Below are 18,425 nucleotides of genomic sequence, written 5' to 3' on the forward strand. Positions count from 1 at the left end.
TGCCTTGAAAATTCAGAGTGCTCGGCAAACAGGAGTGCCTTCTATATGGGAAAGCATTTTGTAAACAGTGGTGCCCTTTACAAAGCACTTTCTAAAGTCTAAACACATCATATATCCCATAGTCCTTTGTAAAGGGCAAGGAGCTGTGTAAGCTGTAAAGTACCACGTAAACCACAGTGTTCTTTGTAAAGGACAAAGCACCCAGCAGGCTACAAAGCAGGGTTCAGCAAATGTGTTCTGTTAAGGGCCAGACGGTGCATACTGTAGGCTTTGTGGGCTCTAGAGTCTCTGTTGCAGCTGCTTAACTGTGCAAAAGCAGCCAGAGACAATATGCCAACAAATTAAGTGTGGCTGTGTTCCGATACAACTGTTTGTGGACACTGAAATTTAAATTTCAGATCATTTTCACATGTCATGAAATCTTCTTTTGATTTTTTTCAACCATCAAAAAATGTACAACCCAGCCTTAGCTCGGGGGCCATACAAAACCAGGTGCTGGGCCGGATTTGGCCCTAGTTTGCCGACCCCCGCTCCAAGGACCCCGTAAGAGACAGGCCTTCGTCACGGCGCAAAATCGGAGCCTCTCAGACTGAAGCTCCCTTCCTCGGCAGCTGCCACGCCTTTTGCCAACTGAAAGCTTTTAGTTACTGTCACTTCCTGCCTCTCTCCTCACTGGATCCCTTTTCCTCCCCCAGGTGGTGGGCTCCTCCATGCCACTCATTGGCGACCACCAGGATGAAGACAAGCAGCTCATCGTAGAGCTCGTGGTCAACAAGATGGCCCAGGCCCTGCCCCGGCAGCGGCAGCGGGACGCCTCCCCTGGCAGGGGCTCCCACAGCCAGGTCAGGGCCCTGGCACTGAGCGAGGGCCAGGCTGGCCCTCAGGAGCTGGTGGCGGGCAGGACAGCCTTGGTCATGCTGTGTCACAGAGCTGACGATCAGCAGGCTAAGGGCATCACCATTACACACATGTGGTGGCAACTGATAAATAGCTGCCACCCTGAGTTTCCTCAGTACCTCCTGACCCCTCCCCTGGGAACCTGGGAAGAGTCCCCCCCCACACAACTTGACATCCCCTCCCCTCAGCCACAAATGCGGCAACACCCAGCACACAGGGAACCCGTGTCACTCTGATTGGCTGATGCTCTGCTGGCTGGTAACTATTTTTAACCTCTCCTGTCCACTCCTCTGCCACAGACTCCATCCCCAGGGGCCCTGCCCTTGGGCCGCCAGACCTCCCAGCAGCCCGCAGGGCCACCGGCTCAGCAACGCCCCCCGCCACAGGGTAAGTGAGGGGCTGGCTTCCTGGGCCCCTACTGTCCTGGCAGCCCCTCACCTCTCACTTGCTCACTCTCACATGTGCACTCTTTCTCTCTGTCCCTCAGGTGGCCCTCCACAGCCGGGCCCAGGCCCCCAACGCCAGGGACCCCCGTTGCAGCAGCGCCCAGCCCCGCAGGGACAGCAGCACCTTTCGGGCCTTGGACCCCCAGCTGGCAGCCCCCTGCCCCAGCGCCTACCAAGTCCCACATCAGCGCCCCAGCAGCCTGCAACCCAGGCCCCGCCGCTGAGCCAGGGTCAAGGCCGCCAATCCCGGCCAGTGGCGGGAGGACCCGGGGCACCGCCTGCAGCCCGCCCACCTGCCTCCCCTTCTCCCCAGCGCCAGGCAGGCCCCCCACAGGCTACCCGTCAGACCTCCGTCTCTGGTCAGGCTCCACCAAAGGCCTCAGGGGCTCCACCCGGTGGTCAGCAGCGCCAGGGCCCACCCCAGAAACCCCCAGGCCCTGCCGGCCCCACACGCCAGGCCAGCCAGGCGGGTCCCATGCCCCGCACTGGGCCACCCACCACGCAGCAGCCGCGGCCCAGCGGCCCAGGCCCCGCTGGACGTCCCACCAAGCCACAGCTGGCCCAGAAACCCAGCCAGGATGTGCCACCACCCGCCACCGCTGCTGCCGGGGGACCCCCGCACCCCCAGCTCAAGTAAGGGGACTTCACAGTAGCCCTCGCCTTGCTGCTCACAAATGGGCTCCTGCACCAGGAGGGCAGCCCCAGCTCCCAGGCTTCTCACAACCAGGTCCTATCCAGGGGTCTCAAAACCCCTCCCCCAAGCTAGCACCCCTCCCAGTCCACAGAGGCTCCTGGCCTCCATCCCAGAGATTTGGTGCCAGAATCCCAGAGAAACCCCACTTTCAGATCACAGTCCTCCCAATAGGCCCTGGGAAAGTCCCCTTGTCCAGCCCCCCTGGGCCCACCCCAGGCCCCCTGCTGACCCACCTTCATTACCTCCCCACCCACTGAATCCTCCTCCCAGCCCATCTGGGAGCCTTCCCTGCCGAACTCCTCCTCCTCCTCCCCAAGCTGACTCCTCCCGGTCCAATTCATAGTCCTCCTATGTCACGTCACACTCTTCCCAGTCGGTCCTCATACTTTTCCTGCAGGCTCCTTTCTGGTCCCTCCCCAAATCCTTCTGGTCCATCTGTCTCCTCCCAGATCATCACAGCATCCTCTCTGCCACTTCTGCTCCATTCCAGACCTCCCCACGCCTTGGCTCAAAAGTCTTCCCTCTCCCACTCAACTGCTCCCCCTTAGACTTGCCCTCCCGGCCTGTTCTTGGTCCAAGTCCCTCCCCCAGCTCCCTCCTGGACTCCTTGCCCTTCGACCGACCAGAAACCTCCCTGCCCAGGTCTTCACCTTTATATCAAACTCCTCCCAGGCCAGCCTAGAGTTTGAAGAGAAGATTCAGCCCAAGACTCTCTCAGTAATCCCAGACTTCACCCTGGATGCAAGTCCTCCCGCCCGGCCCAGATCCCACCTCCTGGCCCCAGGCTCCCCCATTCCACCTGAGAACCCATCAGAGCCCAGGCCCTTGCTGTGGGGGGGTGGGGCACAGGCACAGCCCCAGGACCACAGGGGCAGGGCTGGGCCGGGCCTGGGGTAACGTTGTGTTTCTCTCCCCCTCCTCCCTTCCTCTTCCCCCCCTTCCTCCCACACCTCCACCTTGTCTCTCTCTAGCAAATCCCAGTCTCTGACCAATGCCTTCAACCTTCCAGAGCCAGCCCCGCCCAGGCCCAGCCTTAGCCAGGACGAGGTGAAAGCTGAGACCATCCGCAGCCTGAGGAAGTCTTTCGCCAGCCTCTTCTCCGACTGACACCCCACCCTGAGAACCCTCAGGTCCCTGGGCAGCCCCTCTCTGGGCCCTGAATCCATTTCCCACTTTTGGAATCTCCAAATCCCTTGAGAAGCCCTCTCCTGGCTCACCAAGATCCTCCTTCTCATGCCTCAGAATGACCGAGTCCCTGGGGAAAGCTCACTCCTGGTCCTAAATCCAATTCTGACCTTCAGAATTCCCAGGTTCTTTTAGAAGCCCACTCCCAGTCACCTCAAGACCTACTTCTCAGTTTTAGACCCTCCAAATTCCTGAAAACTTCCACTCCTGGTCCCCCCAGAGTGCATTTTCCTTCCCAGAAGCTCCCAAACACCACGCAACCTGTTCTGGCCGTAACACCACTGAGTCCCCTCCTGGAGCCCTAAAACTCCTGGAAAGCCCTATTCCTGGTCTCATAATCTCTCCAGCACACCTTGTAATCCATCGACATTTCCCAAATCTTTAAGAAACCCCTACCTCTGAGCCCCTTGCCATGGCTCTCCCATCTCTGGAGATCCACCTCTTCAAAGGCCACCACCCAACCCCACAAGGATTTCCCTTCACCTCTCCCCCAACCCCATTCAACACACTGAGAGCTCCTCCCACTGCTAGGACCCCTCAGTTCCCCAGGGACCCCCACCCCACTTTTCTGCCTCCGACAGCTGTCTTTAAATATGCAAAATCCACCCATCCTCCCAGAATCCTTTGCACATGGAAGGCCAGTGGTCCCCCACTTCCCCACCTTTGCCGTGACGTCTGTGTCTGTGACTGACGTGGCCTCCTCTCGTGCCGTGCTTGGCATATGTGGTCCTCGTTCATCGTGCCGCCTGTGGTGATGCGTGCAGTGGCGCTGTTTGTGTCGTCCGCACCGCCCCCCAACCTCCACTCCCTGCCTGGACTCACTCACCCTCACCCCTCAGCGGCTCTGAATCCCACGAGAGTCGGGAAGCAAAATAAACAAGCAAAGGCCCAGCAGAATTCTGTGCTTCTTGGTGAAGAAAGAGGGGAGTCCTTGAATGGCGGGGGAGACACAGGGGACCCCCAAATCCACACGGAGTGCTGGGGACCCCAAAATCCAGTGGAAGGCACATGAGGCACAAATTCCAGAGAGGTTCTGAATGGAATCCCTGCCACGAATCCCAGCCATTGGAGATGAAGGAGCTCCCAAATTCAGAAGTATCCCCAAAGCCAAGAGGAAACCAAATTATGGAGAAGGCAGGGGTCTCGGTCTTTGGGGATCCCCCAATTCCAGAGGAACTGGCAAAGCACATGGGGACCCCCTCATCTCCAGGGCAGGGACGGGGGATCCTGAGGCAGTATCAGGGCAGAGACGAACATTGATTGGTTGGTGGGCAGGGCTCCTTGGCATGGCGGGCTGAGATTGGCTCCCCGGTGGCTGGGGGTGGGGCCTAAGGCACAAGGCGGGCTGCGCTGAGTAGGCAGGCAGGCAACTCGTCAGCCTGGGTGCGGTGCAAGGAGGGTTCGGACGCACTCCGCTCGATCTTGGGGAGTGACCGCTGCAGTAGCTCAATCGTGGCCAGGATCTGGGGGCGGGGGCGGGGGCGGGTGAGGGGGGAGGTGTTCCAGAGCCACGTGGGCATCCCAACACCCCCAGCCCCCAGCCTAATGGGGAAGTGCACACACACGTCTGAGCCTTGATCACGCACGGTTCACATTCACACCTCAGAGTCCTCCTCCTCCTCGGGGGTCCAGCCCTCCTACCCGGCCCACCTGGGGGAAGAGGGGCCGCTCCTCCCGCTGGAACTTGAGGCAGTCAGACAGCAGGCGCCGCATGGCCTTGGGGCAGTTGCTGGAGATTTTGCTGAGGTCCGGGGACAGATAGCCACGGCCCACCATAAAGATAATCTGGGGGTGGTGGGTCAGGAATAGGGTGAGCTGGGGGTCTGGGCTGGGAGGCCCAGGGAATTCTGGGTCTCCAGGAATTTGGGAGGCTTCTTTTTGGGGAACTGGGGTATTCTGGATATTGGGACCCAGAGGATTGTGGGTATCTTGTGGATCCAAGGATTCTGGGTCTCTGAGGACTTGGAAGGATTCTCTGCTTGCAGAACGCAGGGATTTAAGCTTGGGGGAAGTCAAGGATTGTAGGTGTCTGAGGCCCACAGGATTATGGGTGCACAGGTTTCTAGGGGGCTTAGGGGCCTGGAAAATACTGAGTCTGGGGGAAACATGAAGGTCTGAGTCTGGAGGGAGCTAAAGAAGTCTAGTGCTCAGGGCCCAAAGACTACTGGTATTCAGAGCCTAGAGGATCCTGGGTTTCTGAGGGCCTGGGAGATTCCGGGCCTTGAACCTGGAGAACTGTGAGAGTCTGGAGCCTGGAGCATTGTGGGTGCCAGGACCCCAAAGTCTGCCAGATACCCAAGGCCTGAATGATTGCGGGCATTTCTGAGTATTCCAGGAGCACGAAGGTGTTCCGTTTCTGGGAGAATGGCGTTCTGGGCTTTTGGGAGGTGGGGGATTCTGAGTACCTGGGCCAGAGGAGTGCATGCGTCTAGGAGACCAGAGGCCTTCTGGGTATTTGGGGCCTTAGGGGGATTCTGGGTACAAGGGATTCAGGAGATTCTGGACTTTGAGGACCCAGAGGATTGTGGATGTGGAGGAAGGAGGGGATTCTGGACACGGGAGACCCACAGGGTTCTGGGAGTTCTCAGCCCAGAAAACTGGGGGTTTCTGGGGGGAATGTGGCATTCTTGGTCTGTGCAAAGGAGATCTGGGGTTTGGAGGCTGAGGAGATCCCTCAGCTTGCAAGATTGCGGGTAAGATGTGGGGCTCACCTGGTCACGGCTGCCAATGTGGCTGTAAGGCAGTGAGCCGGTCATGAGCTCATAGAGCACAACCCCATAGGCGTAGACATCCGACTGGAAGCTGTAAGGGTTCGGGTCCTGCATACGGATCACCTCGGCCGCCTTCAGGCAGGGGGGCCACGGAGGTCAGCAAATGGCTGGCCCACAGTCCCAGATCCCACTAGCCATACTCATGTATGGCTAGCCGTACAACTCATGTGTCACCCACGTGAGGTGAAACATGAGCAGTCCAGACACCCACACCTGACACAGGCACCCTGTCCCCACTCAGCCCCCCACGTCTCAGCCCAGCAGCCCATGTCCCTACGTGCCCCCGATCCGGCCTGGCCCAACTCACCATCCATAGCACAGAGCCCGAGGGCTGCTCCAAGGGCTGGGCCCCGCTCCACCTCGTCTTCACTGTGGCCAGGCCGAAGTCACCGATCTTCACCGTGAGCCCCTCATGTAGGAAGATGTCCGCCGGGGTCAAGGGCCACTACAGGGACTCCCAATAGCCACGCCTCTCATCCTGACTGGGAGCCTCTCATTAATGCCTCCACACCGGTCATGCCTCTAACCCTGACCAGAAGCCCCACAATGTCACACAAACTAGCCACAACCTTGACTTGGGTGGAGAGTTCCAATTAACGCCCCCTACACTTGGCCCCCGTGTGACTCCTGACCAGGAAGCCCCTCTAAGGGCACCCACACCCACCAAGCCTGGGACCCTGATCAGGAACTCCCCTTATTGCCCTCCATAACCACAGCTCTGCAGACCCTGACCAGAGTCCCCAAGAACAGCCCCTGAACCAGCCACAGCCCTGACTGGTCGCCAGGAGACCCCTATTAAAGGCTCCTCACCAGCCACAGCTCTGCCACCTGGCAAGGGGCCATGCCACCCGTGCCCCTCCCTGTTCGTCTCCAGAGAGCCCCCTACAAGAGCCATCCCTCCAAGCCCTCACCCTGTTTGACGCCCCCACCCCAGCCCAGCCCCTGCACAGGGACAGGGAGATACTGTTAGACTTGAGATCTCGATGGATGATGTTCTTGGCATGAAGGTAGCTGTGGGGGTGGAAGCAGATGGCAAATTGGTCGGGGGTTACCTCGTCACCCTACCCCAGATTCCCCAGCCCCCCTCCCAGCACCAGACTGGAAGGCTCACTCCATGCCCTGGGCGGTCTGCCGGGCCACGTCGATGAGCTGGACCATGTCGAAGCGTGTGTCCGCCACATGCAGGTGGTGGTAGAGGCTGGAGCCCTCGCACCACTGTGTGATGATGGCAAAGCCCGGCCGGGTCATGAAGCCCATGAACAGCAAGATGTTGACATGACGCGTCTTCCTGCAGCCAGGGAGGGCGGTATCAGGGCAGGGAGGAAAAACAGCAACTGTCACTCACTTTCCGAGCGTCAGGAATGGCGCTTTCATCATTTCCACCCTGTCCTTCACGAGGCTCAGGGCCAGACTGTGGCCAAATTCAATGAATTTGTTTCTGGTTTTCACAGTTTGCTGGACTATGATTCCGTGCTGGGGGCTTATGTCCTGAGCTTCTTCCCAAAAGCAGGAGGGAGTGAGGGATTCCTGCCCCCCGCCCCGCACCCGCTGACCAGCAGCGTCTTAATCATTAACACCTGCCACACCTCTAACTCTGACCACGCCCTGGGCCAATGATTATTTTACAGATGAGAAAGTGGAATGCCACCCTTCTTCACTGACATATCAGCATAATATTGATAAAATGCCGGGTAAAACCATCCATGACATGTAATTATATCCTATTAATCACCACGAGAGGCTTAGAGGTAAAGAGTTTGGGGTTTGGACTCAATTAGGTCCTATGTTCAATCCAGGCTTCCCAGGTAGTCACTGTGCAACCTCGGGAGGACACTTGACCTCTCTGTGCCTCAATTTCCTCAACTGTAAAACTATGATAATTATATTAGCTACTTTATAGGAATGCGGGGAGGAGTAAGTGAGTAAATAATCTGTAAGGTGCTTCGAACAGCACCTAACACACATAAGCACTCTGAAAATTTCACTGTCCTTGCTGTTATCGCTACTGGGGACCTGGGTTTACCTCACAGAAACTCTGTCATGTATGACCACGTCTGCCCTACTTTAGAAGAAAACCTTCATTCCTTACAAAGTATTAACCACAGTCATAATGGTAACACAAATGCAGACAACATCAATGACGCTCTGCGATTTTGCTCACGTCAGAGCGGCTAACAGAGCACACGATCATTCTTCAGAGCGGGCCAATTATGGCTAAAACCTTCACATACTGCAAGTTAACAGTGTGCTCAAGTCATCACTATTTCAGAGAGGAACAGAGAATAAAAGTTTTCTTACTGTGGCATCCATTATGAGGATAAATATTAAAACAGCACAAGGAATCATGGCAACATCAACTCTCTAACCTAATTGTGCCCATCTGTCAAGGGGGGAAGCCCACGCCAGCCACCCGGGAGCAAGAGTAAGTGGGGCAGCAAGATGGGAAAGCCAGGGCTCCCAGCATACGTGAATTAATACAGCATTAATGATACATTAAGTAGAGCAACGATTCATTCAACAATGATTAAATTATGGTTCTGATTATAGTTAATAATACTGCTCTTAAAATTATGGCATTACTACAACTAGTGACAAGAATGCAACACAATAAAGGTAACACTACTGACGTAGCACAAGCAGAGGGGAAGGACCAAGCCTTCCTGGTGGTGCAGTTAACTGACATTAGGCTAATCACACAAGGACACATGGTGACGTTAATGATGTCCTACGGCCGCCCCCATTTCATAGCAGGCAAACAAGAAGATCCATGTTTTGGAGGCAGAGCCGTTGATTAATATCAATATTAACCCAAACCCAAATAATAACATCATCAGAGGTCCTCTACACATACCCATTCCCCAGAGGGGAAAAAGGCATCCTTCAGAGAGGAACAACCTCGATCACGGCTATAACGCAACCCAAACACGGGCGATGTGCAGGAGGCGCCCTGAGCACGGCCTTGCCCCAGAGAGGCGCCGAGGCTGTGCCCGCCACCCCCGCCCTCGCCCGCACACGCGTGCATCTCACCTGAGCACCTGCATCTCGTTCTTGAAGGCCTGGGCCTGCTCAGCTGTGGGTTGCGCCACCTTGAGCACCTTCACGGCCACATCACCATGCCACCGCCCGCGAAACACGGTGCCAAATGAGCCTGTCCCGATCCTCTTCAGCAGCTGCACCTCGCTGGGTGGCACCTCCCAGTAATAGCCTGAGTCCCGGTACCCCAGATTCTTCTGTGGGCCACATGGGTGGCATCTCAGGGGCCTGCCCACATCCCTCCTCACTCAGCCTGTGGTGCCCCCCAAAGGTTCCCCCTGGAGCTTACCACTTTCTTCTTGTCGTCAGCCAAGGACTTTCGCTCCCGCTGCTCCGATGGGGACTTGGAATGTGGGGACTTCCTCCCCGAGGACACGCTGGCCGGGCTGGGGCTCCCCCGGGAGGCTCCATCACCACCACTTCTACCTCCAGCGGCTGTGGTTGTGGAGAGGGTGTGAGTGGAAGCAAGTGGGGTGGCAGGTGGGCTCAAGGCACAGGCAGTGGGGGGCTCACCATCGGTGCTGAAACTCTGGGCAATGGAAGAAGAGGGATGGGAGTCAGAGAAAGGACGTGGAGGCCAACAGGAATGGCTCTCCCCTCTGCAATGTGCTCCCCGGTGACTGCCCCCCGACACCAACCTGGATGAGGCTGGAGTCCATGGGAGCTGTGGTGCTGACCATATGGACGTTGGGGGTGGAGGTGGAGCGGATGCGCTGGAGGGGGGCGTTGGCCGAGGCAGGGAAGGGGAAGTGCTCAGGGTCCCGGTGCTGGGTGCAGGAGCTGGCAGGGGAAAGGCTGTGAAGTCACTGTCGAATGAATGGGAGACCCAGTAAAGCCGCCCCTCGCCCCTGTGTGTTTAGCTCACACAGAGGAAACGTCCACTGTCATTACTATTATTCATTTCTTCCAGAAACATTTATTGAGTGCCTGCCATGCGCCAGATACCATTCTAGGGAATGGAAATAAAACTGAGGGCATAACAAATAAAAATTCTTGCCCTCGTGGGGCTGATGTTCCAGGAGGGAGAGAGAGAAATAAAAACCAAATAGTTAATATGTCCAATGGCGATAGGCGCAATAAAGAAAAAGATAAAGCAACGTAAGGAGATAGTGTCCCTGGCGATGTCAGGAAAGGCTTCTCTGAGGGGGTGACATTTGAGCAAAGACCTAAAGGAGGGACAGTGAGCCACACAGATAGCAGGGGAAAAAGTAATATATGATATTTCATAACTAAATATACTATTCAAATATATTATGTATTATATAATATACAGCATATTACCTATATTAAAAAGGCAATGTTTCAAAATATACATATTACAATAATGTTATATATGTTATACATATACATACATGTTATACATATATGTTATATATAATAACGTTACAAAAACATTTCTTAATGTTCCCTTCACCATCCTAAAATGAAATTCCTAAGTAATTAACCCACATATACCCATAATTAAAAATAACACAATACCCTAACTTTACTATTTTCTATACAGTAGTCCCCCCTTATCCATGGTTTCACTTTCCCTGGTTTCAGTTTTCTGCAGTCAACCACAGTCCGAAAACATTAAATGGAAAATTCCAGAAATAAACAATTTATAAGTTTTAAACTGCGTGCCGCTCTGAGCAGCGCAATGAAATCTTGCGCTGTCCCGCTCCATCCCACTCGGGACGTGAATCATCCCTTTGTCCAGCGTACCCACACTGTATACCCAACCCATCCGTTAGCCTGTTAGTTAGGAAAGAACATAGTATCTACAGGGTTCGGTACTATCCGTGGTTTCAGGCATCCACTGGGGGTCTTAGAACGTCCCCCCTGTGGATAACCGGGGACTACTGTATTACATAAGAATATATGATGTTCTACATTATATAAAAATATAACACGATAGAATAACAAATATACCATATAAAAACACATTATAAAATATACAATATAGACATATAAATACATATTATATAAACTTATGATGTATTAGAACAATAATATATTTTAATATAGAAATACTATAGTATTATAATGCTTAACATAAAGGAGAAATAAAAGGGAATCTATGATAGAATAATATGTATTTCAAAGTGGAAAGGCTTGAGCATGGTTATACTAGAATGATTAACAAAGTAGTTAGATGCTCATATATATATTTATAATTAAGAAGAAGGACTTATTTTGTACCAGATCTGTTCTAAGCACTGGACATGTCTTAACTCTAACCCTCACTGGAAGCCTATGTGGCAAAAAGTATCGTTATCCCCTCTTTACAGATGAAAAAACTAAGGCCCAGAGAGATTAGGCCACTTGCCCAAGGTCCCACAGCTCCACACCCTTACTCGCACTTGCAGGTACTCAATAAATGTTTGTCAAGTAAGCGAATGAATAAACCACGGCTTGTGGTCTACAGGAGCCTCCAGATCTTTCTCCTGACAGTAGCCCTTTGGCTAAGGCATCCCTACCTGGGACCCTGAGGGGTTAGCGGCTCATTCAGGGGGCGGTTCGAGGGAGCCTCGTGCTGTCTGGAGCCTCCGGACAAATCCTGGACACTGTGGTAGAACCTTGAGGGCATTAAGGGTGTAGAGCAAGGGGACATGGGTCAGCTGCCTGTAAGAGCCTTGTGGCTGGGCCTCTGTCCTCCCCATCCCCCACCCATCCCAACCCAGGCTCACTGTCGGCGGTTGGTACTCATGTCAACACAGACTGTGGGGACCTTGGAGGAACAATGCTGGTGGAACTTGTAGCCACAGGTTTGGCAGCGGAAGCCATGGAACAGAAACTTAAGGCAGAAGTCGCAGAATGCCAGGCTGAAGAATGTCTTCCGTACCTGCTGCCACAGAGCGGGGAAGCGTGAGGCCCGCTCAAGGGCCCTCCCCCCAGGCCCGTGGTCTGCCCCCACCATCCACCCTGCACTCACAAAATTGTGCATGGTCAGTGGGACGTCTTCGAGGACCTCCACGATGAGCTCCTCGCCATCCAGGGGGGCAATGGCCGTGTCCCAGGCAGTAACTGTCTTTCGCCTGCAGGAGGCATGGAAGGGAATGAATGGGAGGGTAGATGGGGGCCATGGGGGGGCAGGGAACTCCTAAAAGCCCCTCCAAGCCTGCCATCCATGGAGTAATATCGGCTTGTTTAATTCTCATCACAACAACTCTAGGAACTAGTTGCTATCCTTATCCTCATTTTACAGATGGGGAAACTGAGGCCCAGAAGGATAAAGTGACTAGCCCAAGGCCACAAGGGATTGTGAGTCGCAGGACAGTGTGAAAAGTCCATACACTTAATCACAAGGCAAGGAGCAAAATGAGACAGTGAATAAACAACTAAATCTCAGAAGTGCTAAACGAGGCCCTGAAAAGCGCAGGTGAAGCACTGAAACAACAAACAAGAAACAATGTATGAACCGAGTAAAAAAACGAAGGGGCCCCAGGACAGAGGAAGAAACGGAAGGTCAGCAAGGCCCAACTCCTCAGACAGAGAATGGGGCAACGGAGGAAGGAGAGAGCTGAGAAACTGACGAAGCAGTCAAAGAATGAAACAGATGAACTCCGGGAGGAGGTGATGGAGCACAGTCGGGACCTGGGGGCCAAGGAGACAAGGAGCTGCTGACCTTCCAGGCCCAGGAACTAATGAAGTAATGACTTACAGATTCACGGAACGAAGAGAAGACTAATGGAGACTCCAGGACAGAGCGAAGGAGGAGTCAGATGACTCTGAGGAGGGGCCGGGAGGAGGGATGGGCGGATGGCCACCCAGCAGGGGGATGGGGATGCTACACTTACCCCTTGATGAGCCGGTAGACCACACAGCAATCCTGATTGAGACCTCGCACCTTGAGGGCCTTGTCTAGAGAATCGTAGACACTCATGCCATCCCGGACAGTCACCTGTGTGTGTGCGCAGATGGGGGGGGTCAGTGGCCAACAGGGGCCCCAGTCGACTCTCCTATCCCTCTGCAAAGGCCTCCTCTCAGCCGGCGTCACCCTTCTGACCCAAGATTTACAACTGGGACCATCCCTGCCCGCTGGTCATTTTGCTCCCATCAGACTCACCACCGTGCGTTGCTTGTTGGGCAGGTACACTTTGACGGTCCCCACTGCCCGGGATGGCTCGGCCCCATTGGCAGGGGGGCCCCGTGGTGACTCCATGGAGCCTAGAACTTTGTCAAGATGGGCTGAGGTGGGGCTGGGCAGGTGCCATGGGGCTCCTAGAAGACAGAGGAGGAATTCAGAGGTCCAATAATCATAGCCTGGAAGCAAAGGCAGAGGACAAAACAAATTTAATCTCCGAGCCCCCTGTAGCCTAATTTCCACACAACAGCCCAAAGGATCCTGTTAACACCTTGAAGCGCATCCAGTTCCTCCTCTGCTCAGCCCCTCATGTTTTGCCTCACTGTTAAGTGCCAAGGTCTCGGATCCACTGCATAGGAATGGAGTGGGGGTGGGGGACAACACAGTGAGAGGCAGTACACAAATCTCTGTGCTGGGGGCTAACAGGGAAGTCTGCACACACTGCACTGGGGCGTGTCAGGTACATAATGAACATGAACAGGCTGTCCCGGTTTTTTAATGGAGAAGGGGGGTTACCAGAAACTGGTGAGGGAGGAGTCAGAGACTGGGTGATGGCGAAGGAACGAGGATCATCAGATATTGCCCTTAATTTGGGGGAAATGGGAATTGCACTACACAGTGTTCTTAAGGGCACTATGGGCATCCCCAAGCCGTGGGCTGTAATGATGGTGGGCTCACAGACATGGTGGTAGGTGGCTAATGGGAGTCACGAGACTGTGATAGGGAGTTCATAGAGGTTCAGCAGACACTATGCTGAAGGGAGATGTAATAGGGGTCACCAGGAACTGGAACAGGGAGAAGAGTGGATAATGGGGATCACCAGACATCGTCATGGGGAAAAGGAAGGTAATGGCGCATCACCAGACATTGCTGAGGTGAGATCAATGGAGCTAAAGCCGGGGAGTCGGAGAGGGGGCCTCCAAAATTCTCCCTGACAACTAATGAAGGGGTCACAGACATTTCTGGCTTGGGGAGGGAGGGTTAAGCAGGAGTAATAGGGGAATCCTCAAACATTCTCCCACTGGGTCAGACATTGATCCAGAATAAGGAAAGCGAGTAGCGAGCAGCGTCTGCACGCACTCCCCGCTGCCGGTAAGGAGTCATCATCAGACACTTCAAGGAGGTTAAAAGGGAACACGGGCAAGACACTCCACAGCCCAAGCCCCTTTCGGCCAGCCCCGCCTACCGAGGGCCTTCTAGCTCTGCGCAGGCGCGCTGCCACACGCGGCGGGCGAAACCATCCCCCGCAGCCTTGCACCTCTATTCCTGTCTACCCCCCCCCCCCGCTGTCGAGGATGGTCTCGCCCCGGGTCAAACCACTCCTCCGGTTCCGGGCGGGGGGCGCCGGGGCCCAGGCGCAGCCATCCTGGAGCTGAGCTTTCGGTACCGGCTCCCTGCCCATGCCCGGCGGTCGCTCCAAAAACCTAACCCTGCCAGGCCCGCCCTCACCTGTCACGCCGCTACGGCCGCCGCCGCCTCCATCTTGGGCCTGTCTTCTTGTTTCCTCGCAGAGTCCGCCTCCACCGCCCCTCGGGCTTTCGCCATTGGCTCCGCAGGACTCAGCCCTCCATCCTTATTGGGTTAGGGTCACGCCTGTCAAGGCGGGACCGGCGGAATGTGGGTCGTGTTCCGGATTAGGAGGGGCTGCCTGAAACGTCAGGGTCTGGAGCAAATTCGCACGTCCTGAGTCGCGCAGGCGCAGTCGATAGGAAACCTATGAGCCACGGGCTTTAACCTCAATCGTGCCCTGGAGGAATAAAGCAGGGTTTTTTTAATCGGTCACTTGGCGCTGACTTTAGGGGTTCCTGAATCTGGGCGGGGAATTCTTAAGCGCCCTTTGTGCTCCAGTGACCTGGAGCCTTACGTACCCATTTGGGATTTTCCTGTGCCTCAGTTTTACCATCTTTGAAATGGGTTGGAATCAGACGAAATATCTGCCACGTTCTCCAATTCTAAAAGACTGTAGTCATAGCCTTTGATAACAGCAGGTCTCTAGTGTGGCCGGCGCTGGGGGTCTGGCCCTAGGAGGGTCGGCCTGCTGTTCTGAGAGGCTTCCTTTGGAATGCAGTTGATAAGGATTTTGAAAGACTAGTTATAGATGGGCAGGTGTAGAGGGGAGGGAAGCGTGGACCTGAAATGGGGCACAGCTCAGGGAAACGTGTGGAGCTATTGTACGGTAAATACAAATGTTTTAAAAGTTGAATTTTCCCTGGTGTCAAAAGTGAAAGAGACTTTCCACCCTTTCTTTTCTTAGAGCATTTCCTTTAGAAATCTTGTAAAGTTTTTCTTTCCCTTCGAGATGTATGTAAATCTTTTTAAACGCTAAATAGCCCTCCTGCCAGTTTTACTACCCAGGCCTGTTGTTCTTAAGAACCTTGGAGCCATCTCTTTGAAATGTAAACATCAACGAAGATAGAGCCCCTATCTCCATGTCTCCGTGGGAATTTGACCTAGGCGGCTGGCTCCAAGTTGTTACCTGCTTGTCAAAAGAAATAACGTGTTTTAATTTTCCTTTGGATAAAGGCAGGTGGCTACCACAATTACCAGGTGAATTTGACATGCACTATGTGTAGCAAATGGTGCTGGCAAGTTTTCTTGCCTGAGGACAAGTTATCGTCTTTCTTGAGGACGTGTATGTAATGGGTTGTATCTGCCCGGCTATGTAAGAGGCTGAGGTTCCTTTCTGTCTTCCCAGTCTCTTTAGCGAATTGCTTGTGAGGTGCAGCGCAGTCTGGTCTAACACTTACTCGATAAGAAAACTAGTCTATTCTTTTCTACCTTTGTGGAGAGGATTCACTGGGTTGGCACGAGATTTTATTTTGAATTATTTCCCCGACAGTATGAATGGCCTGTTGTGTTTGAAGTGACGACATTCTCCTGCTTGGAACATCAGCATCCCTGTGTGATGAAATGGGAAAAATCAGAGGAAGGTGTCTAGGTGAGGGGGCCTCAACATGCTTCAACTTGTATTTATTAAGTGCTTTCTCTGCCTATCAGAAGAGAGACAAAAGTTCTGCTTACTGGACTGTCGTATAACCTCCGTTTCCCATCCCCTTTTCTATTCGAATCTTCACCATTTGATGGCTAAAATTAAAAAGACTGACAATACCACATTTTGATGAGAATGTGGAGCAACTGGAACTTTCAGACATTGCTGTTGGGAGTGTAAAATGGTACAACCACTTTGGAAACAGTTTGGCAGCTTCGTCTAAATTAAACGTAGACATACCATGCAATCCAGCAATCTCACTTCTAGGTAAACTAAAACATATCTCCAATGGTGTGCTGGTAAATGTTTAACAACCGCCTCTCTAGGAAATAAAAAGCTCTAAAAAAAAGAAAAGCGTTTCCTGGGGCTGGCCCCCTGGCATAGTGGTTAAGTTCGTGCACTCTGCTTTAGCAGCCCAGGGTTCGTGGGTTCGGATCCCGGGTGCAGACCTACACACGGCTCATCAAGTCATGCTGTGGCAGCGTCCCACATAGAAAATAGAGGAAGATTGGCACAGACGTTAGCTCAGGGCCAATCTTCCTCACACCCACACAAAAAGAGCGTTTGCCAACTATGGTGTGAATACTCCCAACATGGCTTATGTCAAACTACTAATATGACATCACTGAAGCAGAGTTAAGAACAGATTTGCAAAATCAGCTTGGGTGAGCCGGCCACAGCATGCTACTGCAATATGTCCACGCAAAAACTTGTACTCAAATGTTCCTATTACCTTTATTCATAATAACAAACAAATGGAAACAGCTCAGGTGTCCAACAACGTAAGAATTGACAGAGAAACAATGGGATCAATGAAAAGGAACAAACTACTCCACACGTCTATGACTCTCATAGACATAAGGTTGAGTGAAAGAAGCCAGACACAGAAGAGAAATACCGTATTATTTCAATTGTATGAAATTCTATGCCAAGCAACACTAATCTCTAGTGAAGGAAATCAGACTAGTTGTCTCGGGGGAGAATGACGGCGAAGGGCATAAAGGAACTTTTGGAGGTGATTGCGCTGTTCAGTATGCATTTGTCAAAATTCATTGAACTCTATACTGAAAACGGATACATTTTATTTTATGTAAAATATACCTCAATTAAAAAGTGCAGGGCCAAAAACATGGCTTCAAACATAATTCTAAACATTTTGATGGCTTACAAATTCTTATTGGTTAGAGAAATTCTTTTTAATTCTCTATCCTGAAATTGAATCACTGGACCCTGCATCCCAAACTCCCAGCGCAGGAGGCCTGGCGGCAACCTGGGCGCTAAACGGGGTCAGGAACAACTCCTGTGAGAGCTCAGTCCGGGGCTCCAAAATGCTCGCCAGGAGGAAGAATAACTTGGAGGATGGGGTGAGTGCACTTTAAATTTCAGTTCATTTAAATATTACTTAATTTGTTGGAAAAACTTTCATTGCTAGGCAGTATTTGAAGACAGATTTCTGGCTGCGTTGCACACCGTTTACAAAAAGACGAACAAAATCCCACTGTAAGCTCACTGCGCATGTGCTGTGCGGGGAGAACGAGGCGGGGAGGGGGGAGGCGTGCGCGGCCCACTCAAGGGCAATCCTTTCTCCCAAGGACTCATAGACTCGCTCCAAACCCATCCCAACTGGCACTTCAGCCAAGTACCTCACAGGTACCTGACAAGCCATGACGGCCTTTGAAGTCGACTTGGGTTTTTATCGTCATCATCACATTAAAACCATCAGAAGCACCATGTGTTAAAACAAAAATTAAAACCTGAACTAGCTCATTCTGGTTTCCTGACATGCCCCTGGAAATTATCCACCTAGAAATCTTAAACAGTTTTTAAGTGGTTGTTGGTTTTTATTATTCTTGATTTTAAATTCTTAGAAACGTATCTGAAAAAAGTACAAAAATCTGTGTTCACCAACGCTGTTCTAATGCTATCCATTTTACAGCTGAGCAAACTGAGGCTCAGGCTGCCCTAACCGGAGGGATGGCGGATAGAGCGCTCCAGGAATTCGAGTCTGATAAAAAGTGTTTGAACGAGAGTGCAGGCCAGAGGCACCTCCTTAAGGAATCTTGGATCCACCCCAGCGGGCCTGTGCCTCTCCTCTAAGACCTGCCACTCCCATTTCCCAAGGCCACCGCCCTCGCCCGCTCCTGCGGCTGCCTGGAAAACGCCACCTCTGAGACCCCATCGCAATGCCTCCCTCTCAGCTACCCATTTCAAGAGAGAAGAGCACGCACACACATTTCACTGAGGGCCAGACCGAGGCTCAGCTGGAAGCCCTACAGGCCTGACTCAGCGCCCTCAACTATGGGTCCTGAGGCCACCGCAGCGGTCTGCAGGGAGCCACTCT

General features: G+C 53.0%; 2 protein-coding genes across 5 annotated transcripts in view; one reads left to right on the plus strand and one right to left on the minus strand.

Annotated features, from left to right (window-relative positions):
* SYN1 (synapsin I) overlaps nucleotides 1–4,033 on the plus strand; it is a 44,828-nt gene extending 40,795 nt beyond the window's left edge. The window contains exons 10-13 of the mRNA XM_046672975.1: nucleotides 696–842; nucleotides 1,197–1,284; nucleotides 1,385–1,976; nucleotides 3,009–4,033. Of these exons, the coding sequence (XP_046528931.1) occupies nucleotides 696–842; nucleotides 1,197–1,284; nucleotides 1,385–1,976; nucleotides 3,009–3,144 (963 nt within the window). The 3' untranslated portion in view covers nucleotides 3,145–4,033. The remainder of the gene's footprint in view (nucleotides 1–695; nucleotides 843–1,196; nucleotides 1,285–1,384; nucleotides 1,977–3,008) is intronic.
* A 76-nt stretch (nucleotides 4,034–4,109) lies between these two features.
* On the minus strand, nucleotides 4,110–14,608 carry ARAF (A-Raf proto-oncogene, serine/threonine kinase). Of its 4 annotated transcripts, XM_046672990.1 has the most exons (16): nucleotides 14,545–14,607; nucleotides 13,078–13,274; nucleotides 12,809–12,912; nucleotides 11,944–12,046; nucleotides 11,699–11,853; nucleotides 11,489–11,587; nucleotides 9,665–9,821; nucleotides 9,540–9,555; nucleotides 9,316–9,461; nucleotides 9,021–9,223; nucleotides 7,105–7,281; nucleotides 6,958–7,004; nucleotides 6,301–6,419; nucleotides 5,934–6,065; nucleotides 4,873–5,007; nucleotides 4,110–4,685 (listed from the first exon to the last, which is right to left on the minus strand). In XM_046672990.1, exons 2-16 carry the CDS (start codon nucleotides 13,171–13,173, stop codon nucleotides 4,551–4,553), a joined length of 1,824 nt encoding a protein of 607 aa, XP_046528946.1. In that variant the 5' UTR covers nucleotides 13,174–13,274; nucleotides 14,545–14,607; the 3' UTR covers nucleotides 4,110–4,550. The 4 variants fall into 4 exon arrangements, with proteins under 4 accessions (XP_046528946.1, XP_046528944.1, XP_046528945.1 ...); XM_046672988.1 differs by having other exon boundaries at nucleotides 9,316–9,555; nucleotides 13,078–13,232; nucleotides 14,545–14,608; XM_046672989.1 differs by having other exon boundaries at nucleotides 9,316–9,555; nucleotides 9,665–9,806.
* Nucleotides 14,609–18,425: the final 3,817 nt, after the last annotated feature.

This window comes from Equus quagga, chromosome 10, assembly GCF_021613505.1.
Source record: "Equus quagga isolate Etosha38 chromosome 10, UCLA_HA_Equagga_1.0, whole genome shotgun sequence".
Lineage (NCBI taxonomy): Eukaryota > Metazoa > Chordata > Mammalia > Perissodactyla > Equidae > Equus > Equus quagga.

What these genes read in the sequence shown, in the direction of transcription:
- ARAF (XM_046672988.1), bottom strand. Translation starts at nt 13,173, where the DNA reads ATGGAGTCACCACGGGGCCCCCCTGCCAATGGGGCCGAGCCATCCCGG. An exon ending in CCAACAAGCAACGCACGGTG is followed by an intron (nt 12,913 to 13,077) that starts GTGAGTCTGATG and finishes GCACACACACAG; the next exon opens with GTGACTGTCCGGGATGGCAT. An exon ending in AGCGGCCCCTCTTCCCCCAG is followed by an intron (nt 4,686 to 4,872) that starts GTGGGCCGGGTA and finishes CCCCGCCCCCAG; the next exon opens with ATCCTGGCCACGATTGAGCT.